This window comes from Siphateles boraxobius, unplaced genomic scaffold (genome assembly GCF_051911475.1).
Source record: "Siphateles boraxobius isolate OS27281-9 unplaced genomic scaffold, OSU_SipBor_1 86, whole genome shotgun sequence".
Classification (NCBI taxonomy): Eukaryota; Metazoa; Chordata; class Actinopteri; order Cypriniformes; family Leuciscidae; genus Siphateles; species Siphateles boraxobius.
Window position 1 is genome coordinate 7,370,992 of NW_027509215.1, and position 17,854 is coordinate 7,388,845.

Below are 17,854 nucleotides of genomic sequence, written 5' to 3' on the forward strand. Positions count from 1 at the left end.
ACTGAAGGCCCCGCCTCCTCTCGTGTCAAAGCGCGTCAATCAAAGTTTACAACATCGAGGAGACAATTAAGCGGAACTATCCTTCCTTCTGGTCACGAAAAGGAAAAAAAACACACCATAAGAGTGAATTGCAGGAACAGAAATCAGCCAGACTTGTGTTCTCTCCTCTACAAGTTTGATGTCAGGAAAGAACAGTAAAGACAGAAAGTTCGTCTGTCTGTGACGTCTTGCTTGCTAATGCCGGACACTTCCAGGGCTGTGTTCTGTGACTTTGTGCCTGACAAAAAAAGTGAGTGTGAAATACAACTATTTATCACGTTTGATAAACGACAAAGGGCAACGGTGTTTGTTTATAAACTGCAGCTCGATAAAGATAACCGCGTCGCGCGTTAACATGCGTTCATATGCGCGTGCACGAAATGAAAAGCGCACTTTCCAGCAAAACATGATCTGTGAAGACCAGTACAATATGTGCGTGATGACACTCCTCATTGTAAACGCACATACATTTTAAAATAAGACAAATAATTATCTAGTAGTCCACAAGTCAGTTTAGTTACAACTCTATAATAAAGCCAGATGGAAATCAATGTAGCCTATTGACATTGACTGTTGGTTTATAGGCTATATTGCATTCAAATGTTGATTGGCTGGACATACTGGTCAATATGGATGCTAATCCCTCAGGAAATAATAACCATAAGAATGTACTTTTTCTAGTAATAATGTCTATTCCTGATTTCAGGAATTACATTTTCATTAGTACTAGTTAAAGGAGGGATTGTAGTGGGAGGACTGGGGTGTCAGTTGTGACTGTGTGGCAATGGCAAATCCTTTTATGTATGTATTTGAATATTTTAAATAATAATATATTAATATTTTATTGTTTATTTTTCTTTTCTGAATCCATACATCCAGTGATTGGACACAATGTGCTGATTTAATGTGGAACATTGCGCAAGAGTTTGGCTCTGAGCCTCTGCTTACTTGATTTGTGAATTTATTCACATTTCACGACATATAAGATATCGTGATCTTACTTTCACAGCAGTGGACAGTCTTCACGTCAGAAATGAGCCAAAGGAAGCCTTCTCAAGCTGGACTCCTGCTCTGGATGTACGTAATGAACAAGTTCTTGGACACAGGTTAGATTTTTTATAATAATAAATGTAAATTTACTTTCTTCAAAGTTAAAATGAGCGCCTTGGCCGTGTCAAAGGTTTAGTGTAGTGGTTAAAGATCTGGGCTTGTGTAATTGACAGGAGGGGATGAATCATCTCTGATGTGCTCGAAGTTATACGTATAAACACAGTTTACCGTGGTGGGACAGTCCCACGGTAAGTAAGTGAATGAATAGCCACCCAAAAAAATCAGTGTCATCCTCTTCCAGTTTTGTACGCTTTCTTTTTTCAGTAGAAAACAACTGAATTTCTGTAGAATCGTCACATTGCTTTTTTTTTTTATACAATGACTTTTCATATAGTGACTTAAAAAGCACCATAACAGTAGTTCATATGACTTTTGTTAGTCATACTCAAATTTTTATTGAAGAACAGACCGTTATTTACATTTTTATTCGCTGAAGATCTTTCAAAGCTATATGCAAATATGCTGGTTGGACGTCAATAACAACTGATGCAATGCATCATGATCAAACGCCACCATATTTGATTTGTAAGCATTCTTAAAAAGCTGTAATTATAATCTTTTGGCATTTGTACAGTACTTTTCACACGACGGGAGCAGGTTCCCAAAAAAAAATCACGTTTCAATGTTGCTATCAGTCAGACATGAGTGTCAAAGTAAAGTCCGTATGGCAGTAATACAGCTATAAGATAATACAAGTTATGTGGTTATTGAACATGTATTCAGTTAAGCAGACACAATGAACATGTTGCAATGATCAGATCTTGTTGCAATGATTAGATCTTGATACAATATAAGGATTATATTTGATAATTTTGTATGTTCTTCGAAGTGTACACCATTTCAAAGTAATATTAAAGAAATGTAATATTTCAGCTGAATAAGTAGCTTAATTGTACATTTTGCATATGCATTTGACTGAACTGTGTAGAAAAAGAAAGAAACAATGCATTGTGGCGCAATGTTTTTTCATTCACACTGTTTTGAGTATATTATAAAGTAATTGAGACACCCATTACCCAAAATAACAGCACAACAATGTTGTGAAACAGCAGTAAAAATTAAGCACATGTTTGTGGTTTTGACATCATTCAGTGTGTGTGTCCTGCTCAGAGTTTCTTCATGATTCCCAGCACTGGATTATATCTTGCCCTTTATCTGAAATCTGATCCATACGGCTGGTTGTTTTGTGTCTGCGTGTGAGTTCAGCACACACACACACACACACACACACACACACACACACACACACACTGCTGCAGGGGTTGATGCTCACCTGCTGTATGTTGTCGTTGCACACCTGCTATTTTTGTCAAAAAGGGTTATATCGGGCAGACCGGGGCTAGTTGTCACACTGAGGGCTCAATCCCAGTAGCTATAAAGTTTCAACCAAACGATCAAATTACACACATGCTCAATAAATAATAGGAAAGATTTTAACTGTATTCTCAGGTCCAAGGTCCAAACATGCCTTATTTACTTGTCATGATGCCAGGGTGGGGCAAGTTGTCACATGTTTTATATGTTGTTATTTTATGCAATTAAATAAGCTCTTTGTGTTCAGAAACACCATTAAAACATGTGATAACTCTCTCAGCAGCAGTGGCTTCTTTGACACTGTCCATCACACAGTGTGTGATTCTGCAGTACATCAACATCACCTGTTATTGGGAAACGAGTGACCAGCACCTGAACGCCAGCAGCTTCAGACTTCAGATTAACAAGTAAGACAATTCACACTAACAAAATGATCTAAAATGTATTTGCATGTTTATGGACCGGTATCGTACCATCAGTAACATGGTATTCGTTAAAGTACCTTAAGGTAACTCATTAATATCATGATATACATGTGAAAAAGAAAGTACACTCTTTTGAGTTCTATGGTTTTACATATCAGGATATAATAAAATATCAAAGATCGTTAGCAGGTTTTAAAATGAGGTAAATACAACAACGTGTCATTATTTATTTAACACAAATAAAAGCAAAGTTGGAGAAGTCATGTGTGACAAACTGAGTACACCCTATGATTCAGTTGCTTGTAGAGCCACTTTTAGCAGCAATAATTTGAAGTAATAATTTTCTGTATGACTTTATCAGTCTCTCACATTGTTCTGGAGGAATTCTGGCCCGCTCTTCTTTACAATGTTGCTTCAGTTCATTGAGGTTTGTGATATCTGTTTATACACATCTCTCTGAAGGTCCCGCAACAGTATTTTAATCAGGTTGAGGTCTGGACTCAATGCAACCTCTTTATTTTCTTTTTGAGCCATTCTGTTGTAGATTTGCTGGTGAGCTTGAGGTCATTGTCCTGTTGCATGAAACAATATCGGCCAAGCTTTAGCTGTTGGACAGATGGAGTCATATTTGACTCTAGAATACTTTGGCACACAGGAGTTCATGGTCGACTCAATGACAGTAAGGTGCCGGGTCCTGTGGCTGCAAAATAAGCCCAAATCATCACCCCACCACCACAGCTCTAGCACTGGTATGAGGTGTTTGTGCTGATATGCTGTGTTTGTTTTTATGCCAAACATGTTGCTGTGCATTATGGCCAAACATCTCTACTTTGGTCTCGTCTGTCCAAAGGACATTGTTCCAGAAGTCTTGTGGTTTGTTCAGATGCACATTTGCATACCTAAGCCGTGCTGCCATGTTCTTTTAGAGAGAAGAGGCTTTCTCTTGGCAATCCTTCCAAACATGCCATTCTTGTCCAGTCTTTTTCTTTTGTACTGTCATACATTTTACTATTTAACATGATAACTGAGGCCTGTAGAGTCTGAAATGTAGTTCTTGGGTTTTCTGCAGTTTCTCGGAGCAGTGCACGCTCTGATCTTGGGGTGAATATGCTGGAAACTGTCTTGAATATTTTCCACTTGTGAATAATCTTCTTTACTGTAGAATAATGGACTTCAAATTGTTTGAAATGGCCTTGTAACCCTTCTTAGATTGATTTTGCTTCTCTAAGATCATTGCTGATGTCTTTCCTCCTTGTCATTGTGTTAACACACACCTGAAGGCTCCAGACCAGCAAACTGCCAAAACTTCTGCTTCTATAGAGTTGGTCGCACTTGCTGATGATCAATTAATCAAAGGCATTTGATTAGCAGCGCCTGACTACCAAGGACCAGGATTTTTTATTTTGTCCTGATACGCAAAACCATAGAATTCAAAAGGGTGTCCTTTGTCACATGACTGTATGAATATGATATAATTTAGCAGCATGACATTGCAAGTATTTTGGTATTAAAGTGACAGTTTGGTATTAAAATGAAAATTCTGTCATTATTTACTAGCCCTCGAGTTGTTCCAAGTCTGTATGAATTTCTTTCTTCTGCTGAACACAAAAGATATTTTGAAGAATATGGCTTACCAAACAGTTGATGGGCACTATTGACTTTCCATAGTATGGAATAAAATATTATGGAAGTCAATGGGGCTTCTGTTCGGTTACTAACATTCATCAAAATATCTTCCTTTGTGTTCAGCAGAAGAAATTCATACAGGTTTGGAACAACTTGAGGGCGAGTAAATTATTTTTGGGTGAACTATCCCTTTTAACGTCTGATACCATAGTACCACCACAGTACTTAGATTTATCACATGCTCTTGCTGGTTTTGATTGGCGTCACTACTGTCAACTAATATGCAAATTTGTGGCGTTCATTGAAACTGATCATTAATATCATTAATGTTTCATAAAACATGTTAAAGATCCTTTATTCATGTCTCATGCGTTGAAAAGTCCCTTCACATTTAATTAGTTTTTTCTTTTGAAATTCATATACATGAATACACATCATTTTAGCATTTTTAGGGACTTTACCAACTTGTTATCTTGATTTGAAAGTGGTTAATGTTGTTAGTGGTAAGCTGTTTTTAGAAAAACCATAAAAGAAACAAGCGGTTAAAGTTGCCAAACACAAGTTCTGTTTTTATATTCACTCATTGCAATGCTTTTAAAAGCACTTTTATTTGCTGTAGAGTTTTCTTCATTTGCTATATAGATGAAACAAGTTCTTGGTGTTTCATTACAGGTTCTTCAGATCAATGTTTTGGTTTCTGGGTTGTTATTTTATAAAGAGGATCTATTATGCCCTTTTACAAAGTCTTGATTTTGTTTTGCGCTCTACTGGAATAAGTTTTCATGATTGAATTTTCAAAAACACATTGTTTTTCACATATTTTAAACTATTGCAGGACCTCTATCCCAGTCTGTCAGTAACGGTCAGTTTAGTTCCTGTCTCTATGAAGCCCCTCCTTCTGAAAAGCACACTGTGCTCTAATTGGTCGGCTGGATTGAGTGAGTTGTGATTGGCCAACCACTTCGAGCCTTTTTCGGAAATGTCCCGCCCGTTACCATAACTTACCCTTACCGCAACTCAGCCAGGACCCGCCCCTTTATTTTGCGTTTGCCCTGGGCGGGAATTATTTATCTGAGGAATATTGTGACGTGTTCGTCCCTGGAAGAAAACTCAAGACTACAATGGAGGCGTTTCAGGGAGTTCAGAAACAGTGACACTGATATAGAGAATAACTCCCGCTGGAGTGATTGTAACTTTGCAGACCTTTTTCATGCTCAAACAGCAACATTACACACTAAAAAAAGCTGAACATGTTAAAAAGCATAATAAGACCCCTTTAAATCACCAGTATACAGTTGGCTTTTAATATGCAAGCATGTAAGTGAGTGTGAATATTGTTGTTATTCTGCACAGAACCTATTGTGAAAGCAAAGAAAGCTACAATTGTGTGGGTGTCTGTGATACCAGAGGGTCTAATTGCTCCGTTCAGCCCATCAATTCAGCGTTACACTGTTTCCGTGCGGACGTGCTGGCATACACACACACTGGATCCATACGCTCACCGCTGTACTTCTTCAACGGTCTCGAGTCAGGTACAACACTTCACTGAACAACATTAATGTGCATCTCTGTGCCGACTGTAGCTTTGAAACTGGAGGTATGAACACTTTGGACATAGCATACCACTACACAACTCTTACTACTTACTACTGTATATTTAGGGTGTATATTGTGCCTAATAACTTCAATTATGCATATAATACCCAGACAACCTACACTACTGGTGAAAAGTTTGGGTTGGTAGGGAATTAACACTTGTCAGCAAGGATGCATTAAATTGATCAAAAGTGACAGTAAAGACATTTATAATATTTTAAAAAAAAATCTGTTTAAAATGAATGCTGTTCTTTTGAACTTTCTGTTCATCAAAAATCCTAAAAAAAAAATATGCATCACAGTTTCCACAAAATTGTAAAGCAGCACAACTTTTCCTTTGCAGGAATAAATTACATTTTAAAATATATTCAAATAGAAAAGTTATTTTTACTTTGATTTAATATTTCACTATCACTGTTTTACTTTTTACTGTATTTTTCAATCAAATAAATGCAGCTTTACCGACCCCAAACTTTTCAATGTTAGTGTATATATTCTAGATATCTAGCATGCTAATGTATTAAATGTTCATGGCTTATTCATATCCAGTCAAACCACACAATTTCATTTGCATTTGTTTTTTAAGGCATACAGTGCAATTAGCAGTATGCTAGTATTCTATTCTGCCATTGTAACAGATCAAGGTTGGTCATGACAACGTAAACAACAAGCAATGAATAAAGAGAACAAAAGCACATCCACACATTGTTTATTCCTTTCATATGATGGTGACACATGTCTCAGAAAATGTCATTAGAATGCATTATGCAAATGACTAATTTCCATTAATTGTAATATTTACAGTCAGTATTCATTTTTTGCACCTGTGTTCAGTGCCAAGGGCATATCTGACCTCAGGACACAAAAACCTGTCAATATAGAGTTTTTTTTATTTCCTATTCTCCTTATGTTTTCTCTCTCTACTGCAGTGAAACTTCCTCCCCCACAGATTAAACATCTCAAGCCATCAGCTGGATGTTTGCATGTGGTCTGGGGAATGACTGAGAGCTTTCCCAAGGATGAGAAAAACCACATACGGCTCCAAGTGGAGTTCACGACACATGACCAGGTTTATACATATGTCTATTATAATGAGCAAAAATATAAGAGTGGAAGTTCACCTAAAAATAAAAATTCTGTCATTTACTCATCCTCATATCATCCCAAACTCAAACTTATTTGATTATAATAATGAATCATATGTTGGTCTATATCACGCACAAAGACTTCCGAAGATGTAGATTACAGTGCATAAGTCACTGTAAGGACTGCTTGTATGGTGCATTTCCACTAAAAACTTCTTCAAAAAGTCTCCTTTTGTGTTCCACATAAGAAAGAGAGTGAGCAACAATAGAGCGATGATAGAATTTTCATTTTTGGTTTAACCTTCCCTTTAAGAGTGTCACGTGTGTGGTTTCTTTGTGAAGAAGTGCACTTAATTGTATTAAATGTGTGCTAGTGTACTTCAGATCGTAAATGTATATTTTTTTTAAAGCTGTATTTACAAATGAAATAAAAGAGTACACTTGCATGCTTACACTTAAGTACACTTTTAAAAAGTAAACTTTGCAATAATGTCAAAGTAAAAGCTTTACATTACATTTAGAATCATTATATTCAAACATATTGTCATGCTTTAAAGGAGCACACTTATTTTGATGTGTTGACTAACATACTAAATCACATATAAAGATGATCATTGAAGTTGTAGTGGTTTTCTTAATTACTTTTAAATTGAATTTCTTAATGTACTAAACTGCGACTTCATCATTACAAATATATGCAATTAAAAATATATATAAATGCAAGACATACAAGTATGTATTCTCAAAATGTAATTTAAAAATATATATAAATGCAAGACATACAATTATGTATTCTCACAATGTAATTAAAAGAATATACAGTACATTGTATTATTTTTGAAAGTATTATGTCCATAAGTACTATTTTAAGCCCAATTCACACTGCAACAACAGACGCATGCCAGCAGTCGCCAACAATCAGTGTGTTGTCAGATCAGTGTGTTGTCAGATCAGTGTGTTGTCAGATCAGTGTGTTGTCAGATCAGTGTGTTGTCAGATCAGTGTGTTGCGCTTATTTTCGTTGATCGAACATGTTGAATTTGGAGTTTGACAGGTTGTGGATTGTCTGAGAAGTGACGTACTTTAATCTGGTGATTGTCTGTGTGGATTGGTCTTTAAAAGTTGCTAAAGTCTGCTTTTTCACAAAGGTTAACAAACCTTTATTTGATTACACCAAATATAAGATTGGACTTATATTTGGTGGTTGTTATAATGAAACTCTCTCCTATGATCCTGTAGACTCGATCAGAGACTATACAACCGTATCCTAATGAGACACTGGAGCTCTGTGACTTACACCCCGGATCCAAGTACACCGTGAGACTGAGAGCTCAGGACAATCGAGCACACGCTCACTGGAGCTCATGGACCTCTATAGACACCACCACAGCGGAGAAAGGTAGAACTCGGACATAGAACTGCAAGGATGACTTATTTCTGTAGGCCAACCCAGAAGTTAGCATTCCCACAACAGAGACCCCATAGGATTTTTCCATTGGCTTTTGGATGATTGTATAAAATTAGAGAAAGTGAAAGGTTATGATTCTTAAATGTTTTGTTCATCATGATAATCTTGACAAATTAACTTTTGAAGCCTAAATACTAAACTTAGGCTATAAACGAACTACACTACACCACAGACTTAAATGCCACCTGAAAGTGTGTGTAAGGAGAGTTTGCTAGAGTGTGATTATAAACACAACGAGGCTGTGAAAGAAATCTAGAGAGTAGATGAGTTTACTGATGTTTAATTATTCCCCAACAAACTCTGCAGTCTCATTTAGACACTTGGTAGCAACTGCCTTTTACAAAACAAGTAAAAGCTTTAAAAAAAATCACAAGGGGTATTGTGATGTATTGTATGTTGTAGAATAAAATGTGAAAATAATTTGAGTTTGGGGTAACCACAAACCTTTTGTCTGCCGGTGAACGTGATTTCACCAAGTACAACATGATCCTGCATCAACATCTTTGTTGACGGACAAGTTAACAGTTTATGTCAAGTTTAGGCTTACAACCAGGGTTAGGTTCTTCTATATCAGTGTTATTCACCTATTATTTCCCTTTGATTTTGGAAAGTTATGGGGCTAGGACAAAATTTTCAGACAGGAATGTTGTTCCAGGATCAACGAAATTTGCTGATCCAAAAACATGTCTGTCTTGGCAAGATCACGGTGACCTCAGGCATTTAACTCAAAACCTATAAAAAAAATAAAAAAATTAAAAAAAAAACGATTGACTTGACTTGAGCCAGAAGTGCTAAAATACTCACTCATTTACGGGTTTTGACCTACAAAAATACATCATCCCTACAGCACTATTTCCCTTGTTAAAGTGCCCCCTGTTATGCTTTTTCAGTATTACCTTTCATGTATTGTAGTGTATAATAATACTGTAGCTGTTTGAAAGAACTGATTCTGAACTGCCGAAACGATTGGTCAGTAATTCCAGTCTTACTTCATGCATGAACCTACATAGGTTTGTAACAAATTTGCATAATGCCATCCTATGGTCTTCATTGGCTGCCTGCAAACAAGGTCTTCTTTGACCCTCAAACACTGTAGTTGAAGCTGAAGAGTTTGGTTTGTGTTGTCAACATGTGGAGAAGATGCTGTGCAAATCCACTTTGCTACTCTTCCAAAGGATGAGGACCGTTTAGACACTGAGAAAAGAGCTGATGCTGCAATGTATATTATTAGAAAATTAAAGTGTTTTTTTAACCTTGGATGCATGTAAGACTATTGTAGGAGACTCCAAAACTAATTAGGAACCATTTAAATTGCATAACAGGGGCACTTTTTGGCTTGAATCTCTCAAATGAGCGTGCATTTTCACATCCCACCAAACAGACACTTGTTCAAAGACCACTCGTTACGATCAGTTTCAGTGTTTGCTGACAAAGAGAGACATCAGTTTGAGTCATTTGAGTTTAGTAGTGTTGTTAAATGTTGTCGTATGGATGAATATGAGTTACAGGATTGATCTTTCCTCAGCCCCGTCTGCGGCTCCTCGGCTCTGGAGACACATCCAACCGGCAGAAGAAGCTGGAAAGAGACGCCTCACCCTGCTCTGGAAGGTTTGCTTTTGTTCTATAGAAATCTGTTTTCAAATATACATGATGAGGGTGATAGCGAAAGGCAGCTAAAGCACTGAGCTCAGAAAAACAGGCACCTCTTTTATGGAGCATTGTTGTAGTGCATTAGCTTTTTATAAAGATGATTCACCTATAATTCCTTGAAATGAGAATTGAAAACAGACACAGATGAGTCTGTTGATGTATAGTGCGATGTTATTGAGATCTCTGACTTTGATTGCAGCCTTTATCTAGGCACAATCTGAGCACAGTCTTTTTCGCAGGAAAAACATCACTATTTAATGTCATCGAGAGGCATTTGAGATGTTAAAAATACCCAAGTTGTGATTTTTCTTTCCTGTGAGATGGACCACTTTTGGATATATTTATTGGAAAATGTATTTAAACTTAACAATGGCATGATCATTAATATTTAATGTTTGTTCCCACCTGGCATACAGACAAAAACAAATCAACAGCATAAATATAGAGATGTAAAGCAGCTCCACGACTGAAATTAAAGTCTCATTTATATTCACTTACTGTGCATATGGCTCAAGGCACTTCCTGTTTTAATAACACTCTTTCAGATTTTCCTGTCAGCTTCAATCTCACAAACAGCACGACCACATCCTGCCTCCACATATCAACTGATATTGCTGAATGTACCACCTGATTTAGTGATTAGACAATCTGTAGAGTATTCTATACCAGATTGCTTCTCTACTAACTTTTTTTAAAAGACAGTTCCCCCAAAATTGATAATCCTGTTAAAAATGACATTTACTCACCCACTTTTTGTTCACACCTCACCTGTATGACTGTTTGACACAAAAAAAAGATAATCTGAAAATTTGAATGTCTTTTTGACATACATTGGAAGTCAATGGGATCCAATGTAAAGTATCATCCTTCTACAAGAAGATCTAGTCCCTGGCTTGTCCGTACCCTAATCTACTCGTTGAGTTTTATGGAATAATAATTAATGAGGCCTCAGTTCAACTAGGTTTTAATAAGCGGTTTTGTCTCGTCTTTCACTGCTTGCAATAACATTTAGAAGAATAACCTCAGAATGGTTCCAGGCTCAGAGCTGCTGTGATTAATAGCTGGTGTGAGGTGATATGGCTCATTCTGTTGCAGAGGAACATTTGGAACAGGAAATGAACACAGAATCCAGTGCTAATTAAAGACAGAAATGTGTCATGCATGTTTACATGTTTGTCATTTTCATTGCTTTATAGTCACTCTGTTACATTTAGTGTGGATCAATTAAAGCAAGACCAAATCTGTTCTGACAAACAAAATAAACTAATTAAATCCTTATCTAAATCAGGGATTTTCAAACTGGAAAAAGTGGGTTGAAAGTTTAATATAATTTTTTTAACAAAATTATTTTTTAGGGCTATTTTAATTTCATGTTGGTAACACTTAACATAAAGCTTTTATGTGTAATGCATTATAAAGGTATTTATTATGTTATAATGCACTCTTTTCATAATTACTTTAGTGTTTGCTTGTTATGTGTTTTAAATACATTATACTTTCTAAAGGTGTAACAATGAATTGATAAGTATTGATAAGTATCTTTTACATCCTTTACATGCAATCTGCTAGCAATCACATCATTACTGCATGACACAAGCTGATTGGTCTTTGCTGATCCTGCAACCAATGAGATTGCTTGCTCAGCATTTAAATAATCTGGTTTATTGTTTGCTGTAAACTAGTCCTGCAGCGTTTCTCTGAAACCCTCCACCTCCCCCAGCTCCACCTGCCTAGATCTGCTACTGGATTTATGGATGTCTAGCCGCAGCAGCAGCATAACTTACATGCTTACAGCAGCGCGTCTTTGCAGTAGCAAGTCCATACTTGCTCCGTAGCTGCGGCTGTGATGAAGACGTCAATGTTTGTTTGCTTTTCATGGCCCTTTTAGCCCCTAGTGGTAGATCTTGTAACTACACTATCTGCCTGCATATGCATCTTACTCCAATGACCTGCTTTAAAGCATGACTAATTAATATCTTTGGGTTTTGTGTGTGTGTTTCAGCCTGTCTCCTGGCCTGAGGTCAATGGTGTTGTGCTGAGTTACTCGGTGTCCTGTCGCAGTGAGCTGGATCCATCTCAGTGGACCTGTGTTGCATTAAACACATCCAGAAGCTCCTATGTCCTCTCTGTCTCAGCCGATCCCTGTCACTGCAACCTGACGGCTACCAACTCTGCCGGGACGTCCCCTCCAGCTCACATCTACATACCCGCACACACAGATACAGGTAAATCACTGATGTGTGGGAGTTTCAGTGGAATTGAGGTGTTGGAAAAGGCAGATAATAACCACTGGACTGGTTTGCATGGTTTAGCTGGTCCAAACCGGTGGTCATTTATGGTTGCTAGTTGGTCCAATCTGGTCTTTATGCAACTTGCTACATTAATGTAGAATTTAATTTGCATCACAGGTGTACATATCATATTTGATTAATTCAATGAATTTGAATTTGTTATCTTTTCTATATAATATAATATTTATTAGTTTTACTGTTTTGAGTCTTTTGCATTTAACACAAATAAAAAAATAAAAAGAGAAAATAATCAAATGAGAATAAGCAGCTTTCTTTTTTAAAGTATTCTCTGATTTTTGTTGAGAAATTATCTAAATTACAAACTTTTTTCATTTAATTTTTTTGGGAAAAAAACAAAAAACGGTTGCTTTAACTTTATTCATCATGACATCCTGCAAAAATCTCAAAGCAACTTTCTTGTGGACGTCTAATGAAAAAGTGATGATTATATGGGAAATTCTGCACAAGAATTCATAAAACAACATCATTATCAGAAACCTTGCGTTCATTTATCCCAAACTTATCTCCCATTTCCTGCCCTGGAAGAACTCCCTCCCCCTCAGAATTTCAGCGTCACCCCATTGGACGACACTCGTCTGAAGGTGGAATGGACAGCTGCACTGAACCAATCAGAGAGCGGCTTTGTGCTACAGTGGAGTTCTTTGCCTCATGGTGGACCAGCGAGTCTGCACTGGGAACATATGAATAAAACAACAAGAAGTTTTAATCTCACAGGTCTGATCAATAACTTATACTCCTATAGAATGCGCACTAAGTCATTTTTTGTTTGTTTTTGCTAGTCGATATGACAGTGGGCTGTTGGTGTGGATCACGTCACAAGTTCATAGTTACTGGTGGCATTAATATATTTCTTTATTGACTTTTTATCAGTAACATTTTATCTTCATCTTTCATAAGATGTGTTAGGTTCTCCTTCTTTTTCGTCCTTAGATGAAAAAACATACTGCCGTCTTTTACTACTATATTCATAGTTTAATCAAATAACTCGAACAGTATAGTTTTAATTCATGTCTATGTGTGTGTTTCAGGTCTTCTGCCAGAAGTCCCATATAATGTGTCAGTAGTGAGTCTGTATGGGCGACGAGTAGGAAGTGACAAGTCTGTCATTGCTTTCACACGGGAAGGAGGTCAGATATTACACTGAAAGATGTTCATTTATTGGAACTGAAGGTGTTGTGGTACTGCAATAGTGTATTTGTCAGTCATATGCCATGCTAGGGAAAAAAGCACACAGAAACATGACCTTTATAGAGAAGAATGGGGCTAGTAGTAGGATGTATAACTAAGGTTTTGAGTCAAAAGTCCAAATACATAATTGTATTACTATTTACATTTAGATGAAAAACCATTACATTGTTGTTGAAGATTTATATTTATGTATATAAAAGAATATTATATAGAAGTATATTAAGTAGTATTTTATATAGTATGTCATATTTCATATATCACCCCATATATTGTGACAACATGCCCCAGTCGCCCTTAAAGGGATAGTTCACACAAAAATGAAAATCTGTCATTAATTTCTCACCCTCATGTCGTTCCAAGCGGAGTACTGGAATCGGAGTACAAATTAAGATTTCTTTCATGAAATCTGAGAGTTTTTATGTATCTCCATTGACAGCTACGCAATATATTAATAATAATAATAAAACAGTGCAGCTACTCATGAATTTGCATTACGTTCGACTACTGTACTCATCAATCCAGCTCATGGCAATACCGGGATTTAAATATCACGTTGAACACAATGAACTGTGTATGTGTGTTCATTTAGTCAAAGTAAGTCTGTACATGTGAAACTCGAAAAATTAGAATATCGTGCAAAAGTTATAATTTTGATGATTATGGCTTACAGCTTATGAAAAACCCAAATTCAAAATCTCAGAAAATTAGAATATTACATGAAATCAATAAAAAAAGAATTTTCAATACAGAAATGTCGGCCCTCTGAAAAGTATGATCATGCATATGTATATAGTTATATATACTAAATGTATTAGTTTCACCTTTTAATTTGAATTACTGAAATACATGAACTTTTGCACGATATTTGAATTTTTCAAGTTTCACCTGTAAGTGTAAACAAAGGCACATGAAAATCATTGCTGCCGGTGTGAATGCATTGGCTGATGTGTTCCTGTGTATCAGCGCCCTCTGTCGGCCCAAAGATGACAGTGCTGGAGACGAGCAGCAGCATCGTTGTTCTGAAATGGGAACCAGTTCCTATGGAGAAACTTCATGGCTTCATCCAGAATTACACTGTTCTGTACAGTATAAATGGCAAAAGTAATTCGCACACTTATCCTCACAAGCTATATCAGAACTATTTCAGAGCAGAACGTTCATATTTGAGTTTGTGTCTCTGTCTGAAGGTGAGAAGGTTTACACTTCTGCTGAACAGATATCTCTAAGTGGACTAACAGCAGGAATCTATAACATCTGTGTAATGGCTCACACTGCAGTAGGGGGCGCCGCTGGGCCGTGGCACATGGTGGCTGTGGGTATGGCACCATTTGGGTTGAATTTTTGATACATTCATGCATGCCTGCATAAACACAATGTTATCTTTAAACCTGTTTGTGTGTGTCCAAAGGGCTTGAGGATGTACAAGTGATCCCCATACTGCTGTGCTCACTACTACTGAGTTTTCTGATACTAATAATCCCATTATGCTTGAGAGTGAGGTAAGAGAACGTAAGAGAAAATAAATCATGATTCAGTTATTAAATCGATATTCATTCACAGAGAGGATTAATAAACATGGTCCAATATTTATGCATCTCAGTACAACCTCAAATAAACGGAGATAGCATATTAAAAACTTTGCAATGCAGTATGTTCTTTTATTTAAATAAAAATGTCAGTGTTTATTTAATATGATAACATACTAGCATGCAGTTCTTATTGTCTTTGTATTTATGTTTGTTTTTTAGGATTAAACAGTGTCTGTGTCCGACTGTACCAGACCCCTCTAAAAGCAGCTTGTCCGTGTGGTCTAACACTAAACCATGTCAGGTAAACACAACGCTAGTTCTAGTTATTCAGCATGGTCAGTGATTCTTCAATACGACCCACATGCTGCTGATAGGAGGAAATATATACACCTCTTGGTATCAATATAATCTTTAAACTAAAATCTGTAGGTAAGAATATTTTTGGGGAAATTAATTGTATCGTTTGCTACAGTCTTGGAAAAAAAAATCCTTCCATATTAATGTCCAAAGATGTGGCCTAAAAACATGTAGATTCATCATTTTGCTTCTCAAGTAAATATATCTTGATTTAAGTATATTTAGATATTTTTACTGGAAAACATATACCAAAAAATTCTGAGGACAAAAAAATATTTTTTTATACAGTCCTCAGTTTCCATTAATACTAACAATTTTTAATAAAGCTTTGTCAAAAGTTGGTGTACTTGGTTACCAAGTAGACAACTGTCAGAGAAAATCATCCACAACCTGAAATATGAAACATTAATGAAGTGAAATCCTTGTAAATTCAACTTGTGAACAGAATAGGTTTTTATATATTTGTAGAATATTATTATAAATAATTATAAGTTTTATAAAATTATAAAATATTATAAGTTTGGAGTTTTAAATAATTAAGTTAGTTAATGGTAAAAAGCATATTAGAAATATTTCTGAAGGATCATGTGACACTAAAGGCTGGCGTAATGATGCTGAAAATTCAGCTTTGATCACAGGAATAAATTACATTTATCATACTGTTTTTATTGTATTTTTGATCAAATAAACGCAGCCTTGGTGAGCATAAGAGACTCCTTTCAAATAAATATATATATATTTATTCAAACTACAGCAAGACCAGTTTCATGAAGTTTTCTCTTCTATGTTCAACAGCATAAGCTAACATCCACCATGAGCTCCATCATCACTATCGGCCAAGCTACAAGCTGTCAGGGTTATGCTGAGAAAGACTATGTCCCAATTCAGGTATTAACCTACCACACTGCTCGACGTGACGACACTGAGGCCGAAACCAAGACCAACGGCACTGGAACATACCTGGACCCCAAACCGACACCAACTCCAGCTTTCCAGACACATCTCTTCAACCAGAGCTACACCAAACCAGACCAAGTCATTCCTGCTGGATATACAGAAGACTTGGAGCCCTCCTCGGCCGATCTCTTGTTTGATTCCCTCTTCAGCTGTGAAAGGAATCCAGTAGATTTAAGCAGCTACATCCATGTGTCCCAGAGTTACGTGCCGTTTGTTACAAGCGTAGCCGCATGCAGAACTCCCGAGCTCGACGAGTGTTCACACTTCCTGCAGGTTTTACCGGAGGACACCAGAATATAGTTCATCACAGCGTAAACAACGAGTCCTACGTGACTGTGGTTTCACAATCCCACTCTGTCCAGCCAGCCCGACAAAATATGCCCTCAAATCAAACACCATCTTTGTGTGCATTCTGATCGACAGATATACAAAGGCTTGGGAAGTAACAGGATAGTTTGAAACGGCATAAGGCTGGTTGAGACGTAAAGCCAGATGCAATGGATAACTGGTCCTCAAACTGTCCGGTGTAGACAGCCTCAGTCAATTATAGTTGCACTTGATTTACAGAAGTTTCATTGGCAGGTTCAAGAGATTGGGTCTGCTAACTGTTCTGCCTGACACTGTGACCTAGCAGGAACTTTTTATCTGAGCTCTTCCCGTCAGATCTCGTCTAGGTCAAGGACTAGTCATTTCCAGATGCCATATCTCTCACTAAACCACTTTGATCTCAAGGAAGAAAAAGGTGCATAAACCACTGACACCGGTTACAAACTGCATGAAAAAAATGTTCCAGGTGGGAAAATTGCATGGAAACGTATTAAATATTTTCATTTTCTAAAATAAAACAGTGCTGTTGACAGCGTATTGCTTTTCTCATTTTTATCATCTTATGGTGCTTTGAAAACTTAAAGTATTAACATTGTTGCTTTCATCTTGTGATATTTGGTTTACGGTTACATTTTGTAATTAGTGTTTTTTTTCTGTTGACATACTCAAGGACAAACAGTCCCAGATGGGACAACACTTTCCCCTTCGTGGGACACATCTTGGAATTATACAGACCTGTTTAATTTAAGAGGGGACCAAATTTTCTTGTTTATTATTGTGCATTGTGTATTTCTGATGGTCTTAACTGTAGCACTGCTGCTTTCATTAAACCTGTGTTCTCCTGCTTTACTCTGCCCTGCCTTCATCTGGC

At 36.8% G+C, this 17,854-nt stretch overlaps 1 protein-coding gene across 8 annotated transcripts; it reads left to right on the forward strand.

Annotated features, from left to right (window-relative positions):
- LOC143731453 (interleukin-6 receptor subunit beta) lies at positions 1-17,832 on the forward strand. 8 transcript variants are annotated; one of them, XM_077222409.1, is made up of 16 exons: positions 13-289; positions 1,049-1,145; positions 1,263-1,337; positions 2,744-2,870; positions 5,868-6,046; positions 7,040-7,179; positions 8,435-8,594; positions 10,189-10,271; positions 12,316-12,538; positions 13,151-13,339; positions 13,654-13,752; positions 14,777-14,914; positions 15,001-15,129; positions 15,222-15,312; positions 15,562-15,643; positions 16,495-17,832. In XM_077222409.1, exons 6-16 carry the CDS (start codon positions 7,108-7,110, stop codon positions 16,954-16,956), a joined length of 1,728 nt encoding a protein of 575 aa, XP_077078524.1. In that variant the 5' UTR covers positions 13-289; positions 1,049-1,145; positions 1,263-1,337; positions 2,744-2,870; positions 5,868-6,046; positions 7,040-7,107; the 3' UTR covers positions 16,957-17,832. The 8 variants fall into 8 exon arrangements, with proteins under 8 accessions (XP_077078521.1, XP_077078522.1, XP_077078524.1 ...); XM_077222412.1 differs by having other exon boundaries at positions 1,049-1,116; XM_077222408.1 differs by having other exon boundaries at positions 31-289; positions 2,747-2,870.
- Positions 17,833-17,854: the final 22 nt, after the last annotated feature.

Coding starts and splice junctions, on each gene's coding strand:
- LOC143731453 (XM_077222406.1), top strand. CDS start 1,073: ATGAGCCAAAGGAAGCCTTCTCAAGCTGGACTCCTGCTCTGGATGTAC. Junction 2,871..5,867: donor TTCAGACTTCAGATTAACAA/GTAAGACAATTC, acceptor TATTCTGCACAG/AACCTATTGTGAAAGCAAAG. Junction 13,340..13,653: donor AAGAAGTTTTAATCTCACAG/GTCTGATCAATA, acceptor TGTGTGTTTCAG/GTCTTCTGCCAGAAGTCCCA.